Here is a 16528-nt window from a genome sequence, read left to right as displayed (position 1 = left end):
CAGAGAGACAAATACTGGATGATCTCTCTTATAAGTGGAATTTGAAGGGGAAAAAAACATCAAACTCATAGAAACAGAGTAGAATGGTAGTTTCCACGGGCGGGGGAACGGAGGAAATGGGGAGATGTTGGTCAGAGGGTACAGGCTCCCAGTTAAAAGATGCATAAGTCCTGAAGATCAAACGAACCTCACGGTGACTGTAATTAACAACACTGTGTTATATACTTAAACATTGCTAAGAGAGTGGATCTTAAACGTTCTTACCACACACACAAAAATTTTAATTGTGTGAGGTGATGTGTTGACTAATCTCTTTGTGGTAATCATTTTGCAGTGTATATGTGTAGCAACACATCAGGTCGTACATGTTAAACTCACACAGTGTTACATGTCAGTTACAGTTCATAAAGCTGGGGGGAAATCACATGACCATATGTATTCGAGTTTATTTCTAGACTCTCAGTCCTATTGCATTGGTCTGTAGCTCTGTCTTTATGCCAGTACCACACTGTTTTGATTAATAAAGCTTAATGTCAGCTGTAATTGAATAATAAAAATATAAAGTTTTATAATAAGTGTCAAAGTAGGGGAAATGGGAGTCTTCCACTTTTATTCTTCCATTTTTTGAAAAGATTTTGGCTGTTTGGAGTCTCTTGCATTTCCATGTGAATTTTATTGTCAGATTCATTTCTGCAAAAGAAGCGGTGGGGTCCTGACAAGGCGGCACGACCCCGGGTCACCTGGGGAACCACCGCCGCCTCGCCCACACCGAGTTTCCTGATCTGTAAACGGGGGTGTCTTTCTGTTGATGTTTAATTTCAACGGTGTTTTATAGTTTTCAGTGTACAAGTCTTTCACCTCCTCGGTTACATTTATTCCTAGGTATTTTATTCTTTTTGATGCTTCTTAAATTGACGTGGTTTTTTAATTTCTTCAGAAGGTTCATTGCTGGTGTGTAGAAACAGCTGATTTTTGTGTGTTGATCTTGTATCTTGCAACTTTGGTGAATTTGTGTATTTGCTTCGGTAGTTTTTTTTTTGTAGATGTTTGGTATTTCCTGTATGTAGAATCATGTCATTTGCTAATCAAAATAATTTTACTTCTATTTCTTCCTTGGGTAATTGCCCTTGTCAGCTGCCTTGTCCCGACCTTGGGAAAGCTTTTAGTTCTGCACTGAATGCGTGGTATTAGCTGAGTGTTTCATGGTCACCCTTTCTCAGAGACAGTGACTTTTTAAAGGCTTTGGCGTTTTAATATAGAAACCATTGTGCATGTGTTTTATTCTGACCAGTGCTGATTCCTAAAGAAAAGCCCCCGATCACAGTGGTTGGCGATGTGGGAGGAAGGATTGCCATCATTGTGGTATGTAAGCCTCTTTTTATTAATTGTCCTACTTGCCATCATTATTTTGTTAACTTATTTGTTAATTGTGTGGGGTTAGTGGTGTGGCCAGGTAAGTCTCATTTAAATTGGTGCCTTGAGCTAAATGTTTATGTTGGTCAAAAAATGGAAAATTATTATCATTAGTAAGAAATTGCTAACTACTTAGTTAAATATTATGCAGCTGTTTGTCACAACATAAGAAATTGCTTTGTGATCAAAATAGGATACAAAATTATAAGTGTTTAAGACACACAGCCTCTCAGCTTCACAAAACCAGTGCACAAAAGGGGCATATTTAACGCCTGTGCGGTACAACTAAGAACAAAGCGGGCACATGGGTGCACTGCTCCGCGTGGGAACGGGACATCGTTGCGTGCTCGGGGCTTTTCACTGGTCCCTCGCTCCGCTCTTCTCCCAGTTGTCACTACCCTGAAAGTTTGTCGTTCATGCCCTTCCTTGTCCTTACATCCTACCGTGAGGACATGTGTCCCTAAACACTGTATTGTTGTTGTCCTTTTATATGTTTTTGATGTTTTTGTTCTCACTGTTTTGAAATTTCTCTGTGTGCTCCATTATTCTTTTCCACTGTATGGTGTTGTGTGGTGTAACTATTAAATAACTGATTTCTCTCTTCCCTGGGCATTGAACATACGGTTTTTTCTATTTCCAAATAACACCACTTTGAATATTCTTCCACCTGTTTTCTGTTGCTTACATGCAAGACTTCCCAGGCTCCTGGAGTGGAGTCGTTCAGTGTGGAAGTACACACGTTTCCCGTTTTACTGGGTGGTGCTGCATTGTTCCCAAAGTGGGCACACCCATTTACCAAGCCTCAGCGCTTATAATTTTGTTAGAAAATCTCTGACATTACCCTGTAGGGTAATAACTGTCTGTTAATTTATTTCTTAATTAGCAAAACCTGTAGTAGCAAGATGTAGTAACAGAATCTATTGTAACAAATTTAGTAGCACTTTTTCCCCTTTCTACTGCAACTGCATTTAAAAACAAAACTTTTTATTTTGAAGTAATTGTAGATTCATAGAAAGTAGCCAAATAATAATAATAATAATAATAATAATAATAATAATAATAATAATACAGGGAGATTTTGCATATTCTTTATCCAGTTTCCTTCTTCTTGCATCTCTAGTATAGCTACACAATGTAGAAACCCACATGGCCGGCCCGTCTCCGCAGGCCTGCTTCAGGTGGCTGTGGGGTTCTGTGCGTGTGTCAGTGTGTGTGGTCATACCGCATGCGTAGCTTTGTGCAGCCACCGCGGCAGTCGGGATACAGAGCTATACCATCCCTAGCCCCCTCCTGCTGCCTCTTTATGCCGCACACACACACACCCCACCCCCAGTCCCTAACTGTGGTGGCCACTAATCTGTCCTCTCTCTCTATAATCGTGCTCAGGAAGGTCCCATAAATGGAATTCACACTGTGTGACCTTTTGAGATTGACTCTTTCATCCAAGTTGTTTTGTACGTTAACAGGTTGTCCGTTACTGCTCAGCAGGATTCCGTGTATGCATGGTCCACAGTCTGTTTAACCTTTCCTCTGCAAAGAAGATGTGGGTTGTTCCCAGTTCTCTGCTCTTAGAATAAAACCGCCCTGCGCATTGGTGTGTGGGTTTTTGTGTGAACAGAGTTAATTTTTCTGGGGTAAATGACCAGAAATGCAGTTGTTGGGTTTTGTGGTAGTTGGAAGTTTGATTTTATAAGAACCTGTCAAACTTTTTCAGAGTGGTTGTATCATCTTAAACCAGTAGTGTCTTTAAAGTAACATATGTATCTATTTTTTTGATCATAGTAATATCAGCATATATTTGAAAAGAATTTATATATATATATATATATATATACATACATACAGCGTGGGGGAAGAGTAGGTTTACAGTTGTTCTTATGGAAAATAATTCAATAATAAGTAATACAGGAATAAACTTTCACGTGCTTACAACTATAAACCTGCTTTCGCCCACGCTTATATAAAATATGTGAATATTCAACCCCAGACAATGTTTGATGCCCTAATGGGCTTGAAATAACTGGTGGCCTGAGTGTCATAGGACAGACTCCGTGCTCTTCCCCCTGTCACCACTCCCACGAAACACTTCACTTCTGGTCACCAGACGTGTGGAGGTTTTCTCCACACCAAGCAGCTCTCTGCCACACCAGCCGGGTGTGCTGCACCTTCACTCAGACACTGTCCACCTGGAGACGGTGTCAGATCCCACAGGGGGAGGGCTCAGTCCCGCCGGCCTGCTCCCACCACACCTCAGGTGCTGGTCTCAAGTGGTAGGTCACCTGCATCTTCCATATGATTTGGCTACGAAGTGGAGGTTCCCATGACCCCTCCTCAGTGGGATTAATTGCTAGAGCAGCTCACAGAACTCAGGAGACACTTACATTTCCAGTTTATGGAAGGCGCTGATAAAGGACACAGATGACTGGCCAGAGGAAGGGACACACACAGGATGAGGTTGGGGAGGGTCCCAAGTGTGGAGCTTCTGTCCCGTGGAGTTGGGGTGTGTTGCTCCTGGCTTGTGGTTGTGTTCAATGACCTGGAAGCTCTTTGAGCCCCTGCTGTTGGGATTTCACAGTAGCTTCCGTGCACGGGCATGATTGATTATTTATTAATCCATTTCCATTCCCTCTGGGAGAAGTGGGGGCGGGGGCTGAAGATCCCAAGCTTCTAATTAGGGCTCAGTCTCTGGCGACAGCCCACCCAGGAGCCACCCAGAGTCTCCACATTAGAAATAAAAACCTTCCTATCACCCAGGAAATGACAGGGGTTTCAGAGTCCTGTGTCAGGGACGGGGTCAAAGACGAAATCTTAGAACAAAAGATGCTCCTATTGCTCCTATCAGTTAGCAGCTCACCAGGGCTTCACCGGCCCTGCCCCAAGAGCCAGGGGCTGACAGGTACATAATAGAATATATGTATAATGTATATAATATAGTCTCCTATCTCACACTGGGACTCTGGTCTGTAGATCAAATCCACCGAACCAGGTGTATTGTTAAAAATAATAGTGTTTTTCCCATCACAGAAACCTGTAAAAACCATACTTCCCATATGTGCAATGGAGAAAATTTGGAAAATACGGAAAAGTAGCAGAAAAAGGACCACCCAGAGTCAAAGCATCTTCTACCAGTTTTATTATGTTTTTTTAAAAAACACTATTCTGGGAGTGTATTTGGAGCACCTGCCCGGTGCAAGCACAGTTATGGACATAGGGGTACAGAGCTAGAAACCCCGGGAGTGTCAAGTGTGGCTGGGACGAGACAGCTCGTGAGTGGCAGGCGCAGGAGGCTTGCCGTGCAAGGCGGGGAGGGAGTGCCGCGGCACAGGGCAGGGCCGTGCCGTGCCGTCTGCACGCACCATGGAAAGCTGGTCAGACCCTTTCCTTTTCCTGGTTGCAAAAGGGTCCCTGTACTTTCTGTTCAATCTGTGATTTGACAGGATGACATCATCGATGATGTTGACAGCTTTCTGGCTGCAGCAGAGACCCTGAAGGAAAGAGGGGCGTACAAGATCTTCGTGATGGCAACTCACGGCTTGCTGTCTTCAGATGCTCCCCGCCTGATTGAGGAATCCGCCATCGATGAGGTACCAGCCAGCCCCGCCCCGCCCCTCCGGCCCCCTCTGGTCCGTTGTTCAGACCATGAGTGAAGGAGCTGTTTTGTAGTTACAGGTGGATTACAGATGCAGGTTCTATTTGCGTCCTTGACTGTGAGCCTGCCCAAGTAATGTTAATGAGTCTGATGACTCGGAATTGGAGCAGGTAACCTGTGCTGGCACCGCCTGGCGCTGTGCACGCACCTTCCCTGAGCTCCCTGCAGCCCTGCAAGGCCCACATCAGTGCCTCTTTTTTTTATTTTATTTTTTTAAGATTTAATTGATTTATTCTTAGAGAAAGGAAATGGAGGAAGAAAGAGAAGGAGAACAACATCGATATGAGAGAGAAACATCCATTGGTTGTCTCTCACATGCTCCCAACCCGAGACCTTGCCTGCAACCCAGGCATGTGCCGTGACCAGGAATTGAACCAGTGACCTTTTGTTCCGTGGGACAACGCCCAGCCCACTGAGGCACACCAGTCAGGGCTCAGCACCACTTTTAGAGAGAGAAGAAATTATGCACCAGAAAAGTTAAGTGACTTAAGGACAGACAGCTGCTAGGCTGAACATTTGGGTTCAGATCTTAAGTTTGCCTCATGCCAAAGCCCATCTGTCTTCCTAGTACAGCTGCGTGTGGTGTGAAATCGGGAGACGATGGCCCCGGGGTGGTTTTCCTGAGCTGCCTGCAGCTCCCAGTGTGGCTGAAGGGAGCAGTCCAGTTTACTAGCCCTGCGTTATGCGCCTCCCTTGTTCTAGAGGCCGGCCAGGTAACTGGGGGCTTGGTTGTATAAATCACATTTTTATTATCCCATAAATAGAAGTGCTGTCTTCTGTAGATTCCTGGGTATTGAATCTTTAATTAGTTAAACTCCTTTTACTTTTCCAAGTCTCACAGTTCCACTCTTCACATTATGTCTCCTTGAGCCTGGCCCTGTGTTTAGCATCTTGGATGGGTTCAAGGTGCCTTAGTACAGACCAGAGGCCAGACTTGCATAACTCTGCTCAACCCAGCCTCCCCTCTCAGCTGGACAGAATGGCATGAAAGGCACGCAAGGGGGCAAAAGTAGCAATACAGAATTCACACGTTCAGTAACGTGAGAAAACTTCGTGCCCAGGGCCACTCTCGCCCGTCTGTCCTCATGGCACCAGGCAGGTTTTCACGGTGCTGTGTGCGGGCCACTTAGAAACAGCAGACCAGAGGAGGTGGAGAGGACACAGCAGTGGCCAGGCCTCTTCGAGCAGAGTGGACTTTGGACGGAAGGCATAACCCCGGCAGAGGCCGATGGGAGTCTGACAGTGGGTGCACTTCAGTGGAGAGGCCACCCTGTAGCGGCCTTGGCGTCCCTGAGACCACTCTGTCACCGACGTGTATAACTGAAGTTGGGGCGAGTAACTGATGGCCAGACTGGGTTCCTGTGTTCACTCTGGTCAGGAAGCAAGGTTTTTCATATAAACTTACACACAAACGTAGTTGCACAGCAGAGCATGACGTTTTGAACAACATAAAAGTAATGGCAGCGTCGACGGTTTGGGCGGGGGGGTTGAGGGAGCGGCATCCCCGCTTTCAGAGCAGGAGCCAGGAGATGGTGCTTGGGGTTGGTAAGTCATGGTTTGAAGTGATTTTTTTTTTTTGAAAGTAGTTAAATGAAATGCCCAGAATAGGCATCTCTACAGATAGTACACTAGTGGCTGCCAGGGGTTTGGGGACAGTGAGAGCTGAGGCGCGTGGGCTTCTTTAGGGGGAGATAAATGCAACTCTGAATGTTCTGAAAACGTTAAGTGGGTATGTTGGGCTGTTCCCAGAATATGGCATCATGTTTTCAGTGTTGGAGAGAAAATTGATGGAAAAAATTGGCAGTACTTGGTTAGCATGCACAAAATAAAATTATTTGTCCACCTTAAAAAAGGAGGGTGAATTGTATGGTATGTGAGTTATATCTCAATAAATATGTTACTTAAGTTTTTTTTAGTTCCTAATGAGGGTGGTTGTTAGTGAGAAAGACGGAACCCACAGGTGAGCGCGTGGTGCCCAGTCCACCCTGCCCGATCACTCTGCACGTTCATTCGTGTGGATGGTGCAGTAAACTCTGTTTGGTACCAGTGGCGAGGTATCTTTCTTTAGGGAGAGGGGGACTGTCCTCCCTTTTACAGGTAATGAGACTTACATAGCCTTTGGTTTCCGCTTTTGCTTAGTGGTAGAAGATCAGATGTCAAATGATGAGTCACAGTAGTCAGGTTAGGTTTCCATGCCCCCAGTGCTGCGAGTTTTGTTGTCTCGCTCTCTGTTACAGCAGCCTCCTTCTGCGCGTGCTGCTGTGTTATACATGGTCCTGGGCCTTGTTCTGGAAGTAGGGAATATACACCATAAATACTAATAAAGATTATTCCCATTCCCTGTTTTTTTTCAGAGGCTGAGTATTTTAATTTTTTTCCATTTGTAGCTGTTGAAAATACTTGTTTTCTCCTTTTCTCATTTTTATTAGGCATTAACTTTTATATAACAGCCTTTTAAAAATAGAATTATCAGGAAGGGACTTTATTTATTTTTAATTGTTGACTTTTGAGAGAGAGAGAAAAACATAAATTGGTTGTTCTGCTTATTATACATACATTGGTTGGTTCTTGTATGTGTCCTGACCAGGGTTTGAACTCACAACCTTGGCGCATTGGAATGACCAATTGAATTACCCAGACATAACAGCTTTATGGAGATACAATTCACATACTATACAATTCATTCATTTAAAGTATATAATTCAGTGGTTTTTAGTACCTTCTTAGAATTTTCAACCATTACCACAATCAATTTTAGAACATTTGCATCCCCTAGAAAGAAACTTCATACTGTTAGCAATCGCTTCCCATTTCTTCTCAGTCTGCTCAGCCCTAGGCAACCATTTTACTTAATCTACTTTCTATCTCTGTAGACCTAACCTAATCTGAACATTTTGTGTGAATGAAACCGTACAATATTCTGTTACGTCTGACTTCTTCCACTTACCATAATGTTTATCTAGGTTGTAGTGTGTAGTACTTCATTTCTTTTTGTTGAATTGTACGGAAAGAACACATTTTTATCTCTTCATTCATGGAAATTTGGGTTGTTTCTGCTTCTATTGTGAGTAATGCTGTTAGGAACGTTCTTGTATAAGCTTTTATATGAACAGATGTTTTCATTTCTCTGGGAGCGGAATTGCTGGGTCATATGGTAACTGTTTAAACTCTTAAGGAACTGCAGACTGTTTTCCAACGCAGCTGAACCATTTTACATTCCTACCAGCAGTGTAGGAGGGTTCCAGTTTCTCCACATCCTTGTCAGCACTTTTTATTATCTGTCTTTTTGCCTGTAGCTGTCCTAGTGAGCATAGGTTTCTCTGATCTTAACCTAAGAAACAAAAGGGAGCATTCTCATGGACTGAAAGCGTTGCCGAAGGCATGCTCGACCCACTGTGCTTTTCAGAGACTTAAGAATGTATCATATTTTCAGGTCCCGCCAACAGCTGCTTGGTTGTGTGATGCTCTTGGGTCTTTTCTCTTGACTTGAAGGTGGTGGTTACCAATACAATCCCACATGAAATCCAGAAGCTCCAGTGCCCCAAAATTAAAACCGTGGACATCAGCATGATCCTTTCGGAAGCCATCCGTCGGATTCACAACGGGGAGTCCATGTCCTACCTCTTCAGGAACATAGGCTTAGATGACTGAAGAACTTTCCTTTACTCCCAAGGGCCAAACTGGAACATGAGGATGCGTGCTGTGTGAGATCGGTCTGTGCTGATGGACTTCCCAGGGGCCACATATGTTTTGTTCCTTTCTTATTCATTACTATGAAGATAGACCAACTTTTTATGTCGATTTGAGTGTTTGTGAGGTTTTTGGGCAATTTTTATAAAAGAAAACTGTGTTTTCCTCTTAAATAAAATAAGAACTTACTGTTTTTAGTTTTAACTATTTAAAATATAACATGGAATGAGATTTTTAAGCTCACAAACAGCCTTTATCGAAAATTGTTGGAGCCCAAGTGCTTAAAAAACTTAATAAAATTAAATGGTCTACTGTATAATACCTGCAATTTAAAAGCCAAAAAACTATACTGTTGAATCCAGGTAACGACATTTTTAGACTGCTTTTATAGACAAGCATATGGAATACGTGACCATTATTTATTTTCTGCAACAAAAGAAGGAATAAAAACGTACTGTGTGTGTATGTGTGATTTTTTACACTTCGTGTTTTGTCAGTTGTTTTATAACAAATAAAATGAAAGCTGAATGTACATGCTGTGGATGTTGAAATATTCATTACCTTGATTAAGTTTTCTCTTCTGCAACTTTTCGGGGGACACAGTAGCCTCTTATGGATGTAATGTCCCTTGTGTACTTGTCCAGGACCCTGGGTGTTCTGTCCATAGTCATCTGGCAGGAGAGGAGCTCGAACCCCAGGCTGGTGGCATGGGGTTGCAGAGGGGTCTGTGCTCCCTGTTGGACAGCAGCCATTCTCCAAACAAATGTGACCCTTCTTGCCCTTGGGGATGAAATGCTGGAGGGTGGTCACTAAGGGCAACAGCCAAGTAGCGTGATTCTTGTCAATGCCAAGCACAGAAGTATCATCTGTCCTAGAGTTTGGAACTTAAAACTTGTACCTTAGAGTTTATCAGGCTGTGGAACACTGGGGTCCTGTGAGTTACGCCAGTGTGTTCTGCTGAGATCATGTGCGGGCAGTCCCATCCAATTCATGAAGTAAAAATTAAGACTTTCTCACCCAGAAAAAGGTTACTTTTCTTCCAAAAAACCCTTAAACCTTTGCTTTCTGCCTGTATATATTAGAAAATGGAATAAGATAGCCAGCTCAGCACAGAGCGACAGTTAGTCACTTACTGATTGCCCTACTGGGGTTTCTTGGCACTCCCCAGAAAGCAGGGACTGCTGGGTGCATGCGTGGAGCAGGCCTGCGCCCTGTGCAGAAGCTCTGAGGGGCCGGGCCAGGGCGGAGGTGGCCGCCCGCTCAGCCCCTCCGCGCTCACCACCCAGCGGTGCCTGGGTCCTGCCACGTTCCTCTTCTGCGGAGACCAAGCTGCCGAGGAAGGTGTCCATGCCACCCTGGCCCAAGTTCCCAACCCAGTCAGTAGTAGAGCTGTCTACTTCCGAAGTATGTCCTTGCTTTTTGGGAACCTGTTCCTGGAAGTGGAAATGTACGATCTTCACAAATGAGCTTAGGAAATACGCAGTGATCGCTGCTTTGGCTGGTGCAGCTCTGGTTAGGAGCAGGTTGTCACCCGCTAATCACAAAAGTGGCCACATTTGGAAGAAGAGCTTTGTGTGTTGGAGGTCAGCTCCCATGAGAGAGGACCCAACCTGTGCCTGTTGGGACCTTCTGAAATTCGTTCTCTGGAAGGGGCTGAAGCAGCTTCACAGAAAATCTCACATCTTCAGACTCTGCTGTGTTGTCTCCTCCTCCTCCCCTCTTTTGCCCCATTTGGTACCAATATAACCATTGAGCTCATTCAGTGGGATGTTTCCTCTAGGTAGCTGTGTCATGTTTCATGAAGAAAAGTCAAATTTGTAGAAGAGAAATGAATGAAAAAAGCTGATGTCATCACTCTGGAAAGAGAAATGGTTAGAACTCTGCTCTTGAAATGAATCCATGCACTCCGGAACACCAGAGCAGCTGCTGCTATGCGCCAGGATCGTGGTCCTTTGGTTCTCACAGTTTACCTACTATATCCAAGGCCCGACCACTGACTGACCGAGCTAGTGTTGAGACTGAAGCTTCCTGCCTCACAAGCCAGCGCTCTTTCCAGCCGTTCCAAGCATATCCTGACTTTGAGAAAGCCCTAAGGTCTCATCTCTCACTGACCTTCAGGCTCTGCACAACCAGGAAGTGAGAGCTGAGAGAGAGAGATGAACTGCCTGGCTGAGTGTTGAAGACATGTCCCAAGACACACAGAGAACCCATCTGTAGCCGGTAGATTTTTTTTCCTTTGGGTTTCAGGCTTTTAAGGAAGCCGTGATGACTCACTAGTTGACCACTCAGTTAACTCAACAGACTTCAGTTGCCACAAACAGCAAAGACTACAGACTTCACAAAATTAGTTCAGAAAAGCCACCACAGAAACGTAAACAGCTACAAGCTGCACCAAATCCTTGTAGTATTCCTTTATTATCATTTTATGTCCATGGGATCTAACTCAGTGGAGAAAATCAATGAAACCAAAAACTCGTTCTTTGAAAAAAATGAATAAAATCAATAAGCCTCTAGCCAGGCTAATATTAAAACAAGAAAGAGGACATAAATGACTAATACTGGAAACAAAAGAGGAGACATCACTGTAGATCCCATGGACATAAAATGATGATAAAGGAATACTATAAACTCTTATGTCCACAGATTTGATCACTAGATTAAATGAACCAATTTTTTGAAAGACTCCACAAAAAGTCACATAAGAAAAAATAATCTGAATGGACCTATGCCTATTAAAGGAAGAATAATCTTTTAAAATAGAAAGCACCAGGGCCAGATGGATGCTCTGGTGAATTCTACCAAACATTTAAGGAAGAAATTACCCCAGTTTTCTTTTTTTAATTATATTTTATTGATTATGCTATAACTAGTCCCAATTTTTTCCCCTTTGCCCACTTCTTCAGGCAATTCCCACACCATTGTTCATGTCCATGGGTCATATGTATAAGCTCTTTGGCTTCTGCATTTCCTGTGCTGTACTTTACATCTCGTGGCTATTCTGTAACTACCTATTTTTACTTCTCAACCCCCTCACCTCTTCACCCATCCCCCCATAACCCCTCCCATCTGGCAACCATCAAAATGCTCTCTGTATCTATGATTCTGCCTCTGTTCTTCTTTGCTTGGTTTGTTTTTTAGATTCAGTTGCTGTTAGATATGTATTTATTGCCATTTTATTGTTCATAGTTTTGATCTTAAGTTCCTGTAACATTTCATATAATAATGGCTTAGTGATGATGAACTAGTTCTTTCTTGTCTGGGGAGTTCTTTGCCTGCCCTTTGATTCTAAGTGATAGCTTTGCTGGGTAGAGCAATCTGGGCTGTAAATCCCTGCTTTTCATGGCTTCTTGCCAATCCCTTCTAGCCTGCAACGTTTTTTTTGAGGAATCAGCTGACAGTCTTATGGGAGCTTCTTTGTAGGTAACTAACTGCTTTTTTCTTGCTGCTTTTAAGATTATGGCTTTGTAGTTAAAGTTTAGCATTTTAATTATGTGTCTTGGAGTGGGCTTCTTTGCATCCATCTTGTTTGGACTCTCTGTGCTTCCTGGATTTGCATGTGTATTTCCTTCACCAAATTAGGGAAGTTTTCTTTCATTTTTTCAAATAGATTTCCAATTTCTTACTATTTCTCCTATGATGCTAATGTTAGATCAGTTCAAGTTGTCCCAGAGGCTTCTTACACTATCCTCGTTTTTGTTGTTTTTTTTAAATTCATTTTTCTTGTTGTTGTTCTGATTGGTCGTTTTTGCTTCCTTGTGTTCCAAATCATTGTTTTGATTCTCAGCTTCATCCCTTCTACTGTCCATTGTTCTTTATTTCAATTAGTGTATCCTTCATTTCTGACTGGATCTTTTTCTTATGATGTTGAGGTCCTCACTAAGTTTCTTGAGCATTCTTAAAACCAGTGTTTTACTTCCGGCCAAGATGGAGGCATAGACAGATACGCTGCATCTCCCTCCACAACTAAGAAGGAATACAACCACCTCAAAACTAGAAACAACCAGAGGTTCCAGAAAATCAAGCTGCATGGAAGTCCAACAAAGATATAAAGAAGGTAGGAGGGGTGGAGCTGGGGTGGAAAGGATGCGGTGTGGTGGTGGCGGCAGCAGTAGCAGTAGCAGGCTGGCAGGAAGCATACTCACATGTTTTAAAAAGTAGGAGGGACACTTGGGGAGCGCTCCCAGCACCAGACCAGGCCACACAGCTCATAGTTCCAGCGCCAGAGAAAATAAAGCCTCATTACTTCTAGCTGTGAAAACCAGTGGGGGTTGGAGTGGAGGAAGAAACTGCCTGTTTCTCAGTAGAGTCCGCTTGTTTAAAGGGACACCATGGTTCTAAACGTCCGCAGACCAACCCACCCACTCTGGGAACAATGGCCAGGGCAACAGCTAGAGAGGCGCCAGTCTCATATGGAAGTGGGAGAAGTGCCTGGAAAGGGGGCAAGTACTGATCAAGCATTGTTCTCTCTCAGGAGCCTCCCCTACATACAGTACCACAACGTGGTGAAATGGGTTGCCCATACTGACATACCTAAGGCTCCACCCCTTACAACGTAACAGGTGCAACAGCTCTGCCTAAAACACAGAGGCAAACAAACCCTGGAGCCTGTCAAGATGAGGAGACAGAGAAGTATGGCCCAAAAGGGAACGGATCAAGGTTCCAGTGGGAGAACTAAGTGACGAGGAGGTAATCAACCTAACAGATGTAGAGTTCAAAATACTGGTGATAAAGATGCTCACAGGCTTGACAGATATGCTTAAGTACGGCAAACGCATATGGGAAGAAGTGAAGGCTGGGCTAAATGAAATGAAGGAAAATCCACACAATACCAATGGTGAAGAGAAGGAAACCAGGGTTCAAATCAATGATTTGGAACATAAGGAAGAAGAAAAGAGTCAACCAGTGCAGAATGAGGAAGCAAGAATTGACAAAAATGGACTTCCAGCCAAGATGGAGGCATAGACAGACATGCTCTGTCTTCCTCCACAACTAAGAAGGAATACAACTACCGCAAAACCAAACATAATAAGAAGTTCCAGAAAATAAAGCTACATGGAAGTCCAACATACGAAATTATAAACCAGTGGTGCTCATCTGGACTGGTAGGAAGGGCAAAACCGCAGCTGAGAAAGATCGAACTGTGCTGGAGGCGGCAGCCGTAGCAACGAACGCGGGACCCGGAGTTCTCAGCCCCGGCCCAGCCCCCTGTTTGCTGTCTGGTGACGGGAACATCTTCCTCAACTTATGGTTCGTACCTTACCCTTCGGAAGTACTGGTTATGTTCAAAACTCTTGACAGACGAGGTTTGTGTTCTTGTGTGTGTACCAGATTGTAAACTGGCTGGTTTTTGTATCTCACAATTAAACATGTCAATTTCAGATAACTCTTACTTTTTCCAGGAACATCTAATAACTGAAATCTTCTCACAGCTCCTAATATTATTATATTATAGTTTTTCCTAATATTGTAATTACTTGGGCCTCACTATTTCATGAGTTGGTTCTCCCTGGTCATTAATGAGCACTAATTCGAATCTCCAATATTCCTTATGACTCCTCAAGTTCCTCCCAAACTTTTGAAAATAAAAACGCCTTCGCGATCTCCTGAAGCTCATGAGAAGTTGAAATCACATTTAAGCACAGGAATCAGCTAATACCTGTTTTTTGAGAGATTGCTCTGTGCAGTAAGTACCTAAATTGATAGAGGATAATATTGTCAACCATTAAAAAAAGGTGGCTATCATAATACATAAAGCACTCAAGCATTTGCTAAATAAAGTACAATGTTGAAAATGGAAAAAAAAAATTGACAAAAATGAGGAGAGGCTTAGGAACCTCTGGGCAACTTTAAACATGCCAACATCCAGCTCATAGGGGTGCCAGGAGGAGAAGAGGAAGAGCAAGAAATTGAAAGCTTATGTGAAAAAATAATGAAAGAAAACTTCCCAAATTTGGCAAAGGAAATAGACATACAAGTCTAGGAAGCACAGAGAGTCTCAAAGAAGCTACACCCAAAGAGGACCACACCGAGACACATCATAATTAAAATGCCACAAGTGAAAGATAAAGGGAGAATCTTAAAAGCAACAAGAGAAAAGCACTGTTACCTACAAAGGGGTGCCTATAAGACTATGAGCTGATTTCTCAAAAGAAACTTTTCAGGCAAGAAGGGACTGACAGGAAGTATTCAATGTGATAGAAAGCAAGGACCTACAACCAAGATTACTCTATTCAGGAAAGCTATCATTTAGAATGGAAGAGCAGACAAAGTGTTTCCCAGACAAGGTAAAGCTAAAGGAGTTCATCATCACCAAGCCATTATTATATGAAATGTTAAAGGGACTTATTTACGAAAAAGAAGATCAAAACTATAAACACTAAAATGACAACAAACTTACAACTATCAACTACTGAATCTAAAAAATAAAAACAATCCAACTAAGAAAACGAGATTAGGAACAGAATCATAGGTATGGGAATCATTGGGAGGATTATCAGCTGGGAAGCAGAAGGAGGAGAAATGGGGAAATGGTGCAGGGATTAAGAAGCATAATCGGCTGGTACAAAACAGATAGGGGGAAGTTAAGAATAATATAGGAAAGGGTGAAGCCAAAGATCTTGCATGCACAACCCATGGATGTGAACTAACGGGGGTGGGATTGCTGGAGGGAAGGGGGTACTGGGCAGAGGGAAGCAAAGGGAAAAACATTGGGACTACTGTAACATAATAAAATATACTTAAAGAAAATAACCAAAAATCGGTATCTCTCATGTACATAAATACAAAAGTTCTTAACCAAATGCTAGCAAACTGAATGAAATTCTTTTTAAAAATAATTATACACTGTGAACAGGTGACATTTATGGCAGGTATTAAAGGCTGTTTTAACATTCAAAAATCAGTATAACCCATCATATCAATAGGCTTAAAAATACACGATTATATCTACATGCAGAAAAAGCATGTGACAAATCAACATCCATTCATGTTAAAAACTCAGAAAACTGGGAATAGAGGAAGAACTTCATCATTTAATAAAGAATACCTACAAACAGCCTACAGTTAACATTATACTTAATGGTGAGAAACTTGAAGCTTTCCCACTAAAATCAGGGAAAAGACAAGGATGTCTTCTCTCACCTCTGCTTTTTAACATCATACTGGAAATCCTAGCTAATGCAGTAAGACCAGGAAATGATATAAAAGGTATACAAATTTGGGACAAAGAAATCAAACTGTGTTTTCTCAGATGACATGATTATATGGAAAATGTGAAAAAATTGACCAAAAAGCTTCTTTAGCCAATAAGTGATTACAGCAGGGTTGCAGGATACAAAAGTCAATCACTTTCCTGTATACCAGCAGTGAACAAGTAGAATTTAAAATTAAAATCAGTGCCATTTGAATTAGCACCACAAAATAAAATAGTATAAATATGACAAAATATAAGTAGGATCTATGTAAGGAAAAAGACAAAACTCTGATGAAAGAAATCAAAGAACTAAATAAATGGAGAATAGTCCATGTTCATGGTAGGAAGATTCAAGGTTGTCAACATGTCAGTTCTCCCCAAATTGATCTATAGGCTCAATGTAATTCCAGTCAAAATGCCAGCAAGTTATTTTGTGGCTATTGACACACTAATTCTAAAGTTTATATGAAGAGGTAAAAGACCCAGAATAGTTAACTCAGTATTGAAGGAGAACAAAGTTGGAGGACCAACACTTGACTTCAAGACCTACTCTAAAGCTACCCTAATCAAGACAGTGTGGCATT

The 16528-nt window shown here is 42.6% G+C and overlaps 1 protein-coding gene across 10 annotated transcripts in view; it reads left to right on the top strand.

Annotated features, from left to right (window-relative positions):
* Positions 1 to 8956, top strand: part of PRPSAP2 (phosphoribosyl pyrophosphate synthetase associated protein 2) — a 57706-nt gene extending 48750 nt beyond the window's left edge. For all 10 annotated transcript variants that reach the window (XM_090290515.1, XM_090290513.1, XM_090290507.1 and 7 more), the window contains 3 exons: positions 1292 to 1362; positions 4851 to 4997; positions 8555 to 8956. In XM_090290515.1, coding sequence (XP_090146641.1) covers positions 1292 to 1362; positions 4851 to 4997; positions 8555 to 8713 — 377 coding nt within the window. In that variant the 3' untranslated portion in view covers positions 8714 to 8956. The remainder of the gene's footprint in view (positions 1 to 1291; positions 1363 to 4850; positions 4998 to 8554) is intronic.
* Positions 8957 to 16528: the final 7572 nt, after the last annotated feature.

This window comes from Furipterus horrens, unplaced genomic scaffold, assembly GCF_987537825.1.
Source record: "Furipterus horrens unplaced genomic scaffold, mFurHor1.1.pri manual_scaffold_11, whole genome shotgun sequence".
In the NCBI taxonomy this organism is placed as follows: domain Eukaryota; kingdom Metazoa; phylum Chordata; class Mammalia; order Chiroptera; family Furipteridae; genus Furipterus; species Furipterus horrens.
Note: the sequence above shows the minus strand (reverse complement) of the source record. Positions and strands in the feature narration are given on the sequence as shown.